General features: G+C 31.9%; 2 protein-coding genes across 5 annotated transcripts; one reads left to right on the top strand and one right to left on the bottom strand.

The window, feature by feature from the left end:
* Nucleotides 1-252: 252 nt before the first annotated feature.
* Nucleotides 253-2957, bottom strand: LOC126685739 (RNA exonuclease 4). 4 transcript variants are annotated; one of them, XM_050379680.1, is made up of 7 exons: nt 2819-2956; nt 2550-2701; nt 2326-2459; nt 1954-2186; nt 1638-1844; nt 1051-1131; nt 253-728 (listed from the first exon to the last, which is right to left on the bottom strand). In XM_050379680.1, exons 1-7 carry the CDS (start codon nt 2857-2859, stop codon nt 494-496), a joined length of 1083 nt encoding a protein of 360 aa, XP_050235637.1. In that variant the 5' UTR covers nt 2860-2956; the 3' UTR covers nt 253-493. The 4 variants fall into 4 exon arrangements, with proteins under 4 accessions (XP_050235637.1, XP_050235638.1, XP_050235639.1 ...); XM_050379681.2 differs by having other exon boundaries at nt 2787-2874; XM_050379682.2 differs by having other exon boundaries at nt 624-728; nt 1016-1131.
* Nucleotides 2958-4482: 1525 nt separating this feature from the next.
* Nucleotides 4483-6878, top strand: LOC126686115 (endo-1,3;1,4-beta-D-glucanase-like). Its single transcript, XM_050380147.2, has 7 exons — nt 4483-4708; nt 5029-5050; nt 5514-5646; nt 5869-5959; nt 6048-6137; nt 6250-6350; nt 6560-6878. Exons 1-7 carry the CDS (start codon nt 4561-4563, stop codon nt 6698-6700), a joined length of 726 nt encoding a protein of 241 aa, XP_050236104.1. The 5' UTR covers nt 4483-4560; the 3' UTR covers nt 6701-6878.
* The last annotated feature ends 1066 nt before the right edge of the window (nt 6879-7944 follow it).

The raw sequence follows: 7944 nt of genomic DNA, 5'->3' as shown, positions 1-7944 counted from the left end.
TCAAGGTTTTGTTACGCAGCATGAAACATATTTCCTATGCTTTCGTAAAACGCTCAGCGAATTCGGCGGCCTACAGTTTGGCTAAGGCTGTAAATTTTATGTCTGTGTGTAGAGAGCGGATTGCCCACCTCATTTTCTTATTGATGTACTAGCTTCTGATAATAAATAAAAAGTAGTTACTTTGAGTTCTTAAAAAAAAAAAAAAAATGGTGAAATATCTATAAATTACCATAAGAGGAGAAAGACATCTGATGAGCTTCCTAATAAACAGACTGATTCATTAATGGTCAGCATCTGATGCAATCCACAGTAATGCACAAGTTCTGACTTTACACAATTTTTCACCAGAAAAAAAAGGCTCCTGTTTACAGTAACCTACAAAGACATTTAAATACAAGAAATCAACAATTTACATCACCTCTAAATACATGTCTTGAATATGTTATAAACCTATTCCAGTGTGACTGGTCTCAACTGTTGATTCTTGAAACAATTAATCCAGATTGTTGTCCAGGCACCAACATTTATAATTTGATCTTGAGATATCATATAGATCTTCCGGAGTCATGTCTTCAAGCTCCTTGGGTCTCAAGGAGTCAAAATCGCCGCAGATATCGCGTACTCCCGACCTTTCCACCTTATGATCCTGCATACGCATTCTCTTGTACAGTCTCATTACAGATACACAATCTTCATATGGATCATGCACCTCTATCTGAATGTTATACCTGCGGAAAAAAAACTTTGAGCATAACCAGCGTCTAAAACGGCAAAAACGGGTAAGAACTAAGGTCATTATGGTATTCATCAGACTCTCAAGAGCTGAAGTCTACAAACAAAAGGGTGTAAAAAGGATCTATACAATCTTCACTCTTCTGCACAATTTTTCAATGATTGTTAATTTAACAAAAAAGAATGGCATTGTAGTTCACTTTATTATCGTTGAGAAAAAATTAATACTAAAAGTTCTGAAATTGAGAAGAAAGCAATCGAACATTAAAGAATAAATTATCACCATAAGTAACAAAGTAGGAGACAAGATCAACTTGCCCTAGATATATCTGTGTAAGGTACTTCAGCGAATGGCTAACCAGATTAGTCTTCATCAATGGGCGGTATTTCACTGTATCCCTGCATCATTATAATCAAATGAGGTGCATAAAATATTATGATTACACAAAGAAAAAGATTTCTTTGATACAACATGCAATCAGAAAAGTGCCCAAAGCTCAGCCAACATCGCATAATAGCTAGATTCGTTCCACCTGTAAGTGGACTTACCCTGATATCACCTAAATTTGAATTGAGGTCCTCTAAACCCATAAATAATCTTCCCTGTTGGCATAATAAACCCAATCCATTCAATTGAGTTCATTTTTCAAACTTGGGGTAAAGAAGATTATACGCAAAAAAATGAGGGGTATTCAAAACCTTAATTTGGAAGAGTTTCACTAGATTTAGAAATTCCATCTTACTACTTTTGTTCAAGCAAATCATAGATTTTAGCCATATCTATGGAATTCCCAATATTCCTCATTTGATTCCATCAAATCATACATACACATCTTCATTTTCACAGAATAGTAAACAAGTTAGCATTATTAGCCAACCCAGTATATCCAAACAAATAATTATACCTCAACAAATGACCAGGATAGAACAACTGTAAGCAATCCAGATCATGATCCAAGGAATGACCCACAAGGAGCCTCGCCATTCCGCCATCCAATCTTGCCTTCCCAACTGCCTCACCATTGTACAGGATCTTCAAGATGTTATCTTGTACTTCCTTAAGTGGCATGGCATCTCTCAGATGCTCCTCGGTTAATCCAGTTACCTCATATCTAATTCATTTAAGCAGGTGTAAATAAAAATCAGGCCAAACCATGATGATCTTTTTTGTATCTTTATTCTACTTTGTAAAAGATACTATATAAGCTTATTTAAACATACCTGTAATTAGTGACGGGAATTTGAGGTTGAACATATGTGTGAAAAATTATATTTTCATCTTCATCAATAAGACAGACACTAGCACAAAGGTTAAGTGTCCCATCACTTCCACCACCGACCATTTCACAGTCAATAGCAACAGCTTCACCACCTTTGCCAACGTACGTTTCACTTTCACCATTTGATCCTGACAAGCAGGATTTCAATTCCGCATAATTTGAAGCTTTTGTTTCCTGCAAACAAACAATCAAAGATCCTAAATATCTAAAGGAAGATAACAACTTTCACGAGCATAACAAACTAGTAGCATTTTAAGAAAACTAGCTTATTAGTCTTTTGCAAGAATGATTTAAATCTTACGGATCAACTTACAACAGAATTGGGTCGAGACAAGCAGCATATTTTTCTATGGTTGCCAAGAGAATTGGGATTATCAAAAACATTCAAGCAAAGATCACAACCTAACTCGGAGAAAACCCCGGGACAATTCGATTTAGCCAATGGACCTAAAACATAAAGTAAAAAACAAATATAACAGCATAAATACATAACAAAAACATATAGCAGAATTAACATGAAATAGAACAATATAATACCATGAAGATGTTCTCTTAAAGATTCAAATGATTTGCAATGCTTCAGGCACACAGAACACCTAGGCTGATGAACTGAGTGGTATGACACTATCATATGCTCAACAAGATGTTCCTTCTTCTTGTATTGCTTGTAACATGCACAGCATCTGTGCCTGAAATCATGTACATTTAATAGACCACAAATTAATTTATGAAAACATTAATGTACAAACTGGAATTACAAGAGTTTAGCAATACCAATTAGAGATGGATAGAGAAGAGAGAAGAACCTTGTGGCTGTGTTGAGTTTCTTTGTTGAAGTGGATTCCATATTACAGCAATGAGCAGGAAGAACACTTCAGCAGAGCATTATTTTAGGGTTTTAATTCCTTGTAATGTGAAATTGAAATTGAAACTGAAGCAGAAGCAGACTCTGACAAAAAAGAATGAGTAACGGTGCTGGTTTACATGTCAACTCATTATTTCATTTAACAAAATTCAATGCGACTATATTTTAAAATTTACCAATATTTTTTTACTAATTTATATTTAAATATAATTCAACAAAAAAGTAAATGTAAAATTCAAAAAAGATTATAAAAATAAATTTAACAAAAATTTATAATTCATTCGTTTTTATTTTTTTTGAATTTGTAATTGCATCCTAAAAAATATACAATTATAGTTATCAATAAATATAAATAAAAAAGTAAGATTAATTTAATTAATCACTAAAAAAATACTCAACTCTCTCGATTTTTTTGTTTATGGTATCACCTTTCAAAATTTTCAATTTTAACCCATTTTTTAATTTTTCACTTTCAATTGTAGCCATTTGTCCAAATTGAAATTCAAAAAAGTTCAAATAAACCTCTCATATTACTTTATTTTTAAAATTTATTATAATAAAAATGCAAATTGAAATAATATGAAGTAACATAAACGATTTATTTGAGCTTTTTTTCACTTTAATTTGAACAAAAGGTTATGATCAAAAGTAAAAATTAAAAAATAAGACTAAAATTGAAAATTTTGAAAGATGGGGCCCTAAAAAAATTCAAAAAAGTGGGATATTTTTTAGTGATTAAGTCTTTAAATTATTATTTACATAAAGAAGTTGATTGTTTGAAAAAAATGTTATTTAATCCACCTAATTTTAACTCATTTTATTGTACAATCAGACATGACTGTTTTTTATTTGCTCAATTTTTTTTCAAATGTGTATGCTTTTTTTTTAAAAAAAAAAAAATCATCCGCTCATTGTTGCCACGTCAAATGGTATATTTTAAAATAGATTAAAATTGATAGATTAAATATCACTCATCTTTCAATTATGCCTAATAAATAAGTTAGCTAGTATATAATATTTAAAACAGTGGTTGACAGGTTGAGCCACTCACATTGTCTTTTAATAGTATTAAACTTCTTTTTTCATTATGAAAATATTCTCTTCATTATATAATACTCCCTTTGAATATATTATCTTTGGCCTAATTATTTAAAAATCATCCACTTTATAATTCTTTTTCATTTATACCATGATCTAGGAACATTTTCAATTGTATCCTATTTTTGATTTTTATATTTTATCTCATTCTAATTAGTTAAATTGACCTATTTTTTTTTGAAAAAAATTTAAATTAGTCCTTCGTTTTTAATCTATATTCTAATAAAACGTTAATATTAATCATTTATGTATCTTGTTTTTAATATTTTCATTTTTAAATTAATTAAATTATTAAATTTTTTAATTTTGAGATACAAATAAAACATAAAAATCGAAAATAGGGTGCAATTAAAAATTTTCCTAGGTCATGATATAAATAAATAAAAGTTACAATGTGGGTGGTTTTTACTTTTTGGGACGATTAACTTTAATATGGAGACAATCACCTTTAGCTGCTCTGTCAAAACAGCAAGCATCAAAACGACTTGTCGTTATCGAGCGCTCTTGACTAAGAATGCTCACTTCTACTGGACTTTGTTGCCATAATTGTAAAAGGCTGCAAGTTTCTGTCATCTTACTTAAAAAATGGCAGGGTCTCAGTGCTGCGAGAATCCACCAACACTGATCCCTGGGTATGGAGCTGGCTCTGTCACTGAAATCGGAGGTCTCAAAGCATATGTTAGTGGACCTTCTGATTCCAAGCTCTCAGTTCTTCTCATCTCTGCTATTTTTGGTAAGTTCACTTACATGTATTATGTATAGTCTTTTACTTAGTAGTTATTTATATATATAATATGATGATGATGATGATGACTTTGTTGACTTTATTGAATATGAGCTTTACTTTATTCTGTGTTACAGATTGCTCTGTATTGAGTTCACTTTTCATCTCAAAACTTAACATCTCAGCTTTAAAAATTAGTACTAGTGACCAGTCTACTAAAAACTTACTTAAATTTGAACCCAACAAATAAGATGTACATAATTTGTTCCAAGAATTTTCTTGCTTGCTTGTCTTACTATTTTTTGACTTCTTCTCTTATCATTTTACAGGATATGAGGAACCAAGCTTGAGGTATGTAATACTTCCCACCTAGGTAGCATAGACACATACGTTGAAACGGGACACTTGGATACGGACACGGCGAAACAGTGCTGTCTTAAAGTTTCCTTTGTTATAAATGAAGTTTAGCGTCTGAAAGCCAAGTTTCCGAAACTGGGAACGTTGATTGAATGAAGTGTCCGTGCTTCCAAACACTCACCTATGACTAATAATCGCATATTTCCTTACAATTAACATGCATCGCCTCTTACTTTCCACACAAAGTGGAACCGAATTGCAGCTATTCTCAAGTTGATTAGATCAATTTTCATGTCCTAACAATGTCTTATTGTTAAGCATGTAAACAATATATAGCTGCATTTTGGTTGAAGCAATGGTAAAATAATTAAATGTTTGGAAGTTAGTGGTTAATTCTTGATAAATATTGCTATGCCTTCAGCCGATGAGGGCTAACTAATCCATTTTTACTTTTCAGGAAGCTCGCTGATAAAGCTGCAGCTGCGGGATTCTACGTGGTGGTGCCTGACTTTTTCAATGGAGACCCTTATGTACCTGAAAATGTTGAGGGGCATAGGCCATTACCTGTTTGGATAAAGTCTCATGGAACGGTTTGTTTCCAACTGTTCGCAAAGGAAATATGATTTGTGCTAATTAAACATGCATCATTAAGTTTACAAAAACTTAAACTAAAATTTTACCATGTCTAATTATGCTGCGTGACTCGAACAAAAATGGCATGTTATCCTTTGTGCAATATGAGATGAGTCATACAACACCCTGCTTCAACATTGTTTTGTTGCTAAACAATTTGACTTGTATTTTCTTGTTAGGATAAAGGATATGAAGACGCAAAGCCAGTTATTGCTGCTTTAAAAAGTAAAGGCATATCAGCAATAGGAGCCGCAGGATTCTGCTGGGGTGGTGAGGCTTCTTTATAGATCGTCCATTGAAATGTTTACTTGCACCTTGAAAATTACATTCCTAACTTAGAGTCTTAACATTCTGACAGCCAAGGTGGTTGTAGAACTATCAAAGTCTGATCACATTCAAGCTGCAGTGATTCTACATCCTTCCTTCGTCACCGTAGATGATATCAGAGGTAATTTTTGTCGATACGTCCTGTTTTTATATACTTTTTCCAGAAATTATACGTTGCTGTTATAATAGTTGCGAGGGTCATGCGTAAATGACTATGAGTTTTTGGTTTTCAGAGAGTAAGGCACCAATTGCTGTCTTGGGAGCTGAAAATGATCATCTCTCTCCCCCTTCACTTCTCAAACAGTTTGAAGAAGTTCTATCTGCCAAAACCGAGGTAAGAATATCATTTAACTCCGCAAATCTTGCGTTTCTGGAGGGCTTTTGCACTAGACAGAAGTCTTTACTTCATTGAAATTCTCATGTAAATTATAGTACAAAAATGTAATCCTAGTTTTTTTTCCATATAGTTGTCACTTTTGTTTATTATTGATACATGGATCAAGAAAATATGCACCTCTTTATTCTGTTAACAATTTTCAACAGATTAACAGCTATGTCAAGATATTTCCTGGTGTTTCACATGGATGGAGCATCCGGTACGACACAGAAGACGAAAGCTCGGTCAGAAGTGCTGAAGAAGCTCAGAAAGATATGCTGGACTGGTTTGTTGAGCATGTAAAATGATAGGATGGATGTTAGCTCAAAGAGCATATTTATAGAACTCTTAATATGCTCCTATGCTACCTTGATTTAAATAATGTGTACCATCCGAATATTATTACTCAAAGTCGTATGTGGGGATGGGCAAACCTCGGTTTGATTTGATTTGATTCAGTAAAGTTTGAAATATGGAAAAATTAAATCACTAATGTATTAATTTTATAACAAGAACCTCTATGATACAAAAAAACCTCTATGATACAAAAAAACCTGAAGTTTAACAGGGTCTTCCTGTCCAGATGATGCAGGTAAGCTGCATTTTCACAAACATGTCTATTTTACCTCCTAGACGGATCAGAACTTATCTGATAATATCTTAGGAGTGTTATGGTAACAGCCGCCATTCACCAGGGCTTCGGTCGCCGGGTCTCTTATAATCAAGTCGCCAACTTTTTTAATCTTCTGGGCCTGTTTGGTTCAGCTGTTTCTTGTAGCTGGTGTCTGTTAGCTGATAGCTGATATACCATAAGTGTTTGGTGAAATTTAATTAGCTGTAATTGTTTATATATAAAATGAACGTAAAGGACATAATGTTTGTTTTTATTTATTAAATTATGAATATATTATATCATATATTATTTAATAAAAATATCAATAATTATTTTTTTATAAGAAGTATTATTTAGTTTAAACTTATTTAAATTTTTTTTTGATAAATTAATTATAGTAAATTTTTAAAAAAATTATTAAATTATAATTGTTTTAATATAAATAAAATAATTTTATATAATTTATAAATGATTAGAGTATTTAAAATAATTTAGATAATTTTATATATTAAAAAAATGATGTATTCTAATAGGGATAATCTTATTTAAATAATTAAAAATATTGAAACGGCTATCAGCTTTGGCAAAAAGTTTCAAAATAGAGTTTTTTAAACAACAGTTGTTGGAGGTTCAAAAAATTTTAAAAAGCTCTAAAAAATTTCTCACCAAACACTTTGTTGGAACTTTTTGAAAAATAAAAGTTAAAATTTCCACCAAAAAGCTGAACCAGAATAAGACTGTTTAGTGGCAGCCTATAGGGGTGAGCATGATTCGGTTCGGTTCGATTTGGTTTAGTAAACTCCAAAACCAAACCATATTTTAAGAAAAATATAAAAATTAAACCACGCTAAATATTTACGTAAAATTTTGGTTCGGTTAACCAAAATTTAGCATCGGTTTCAGTTCGGTTTGGTTCGGTTTGATTAATATAGATTTAGA

This window comes from Mercurialis annua, linkage group LG6, assembly GCF_937616625.2.
Source record: "Mercurialis annua linkage group LG6, ddMerAnnu1.2, whole genome shotgun sequence".
Lineage (NCBI taxonomy): Eukaryota > Viridiplantae > Streptophyta > Magnoliopsida > Malpighiales > Euphorbiaceae > Mercurialis > Mercurialis annua.
This window is presented reverse-complemented; position numbering and strand designations above follow the sequence as displayed.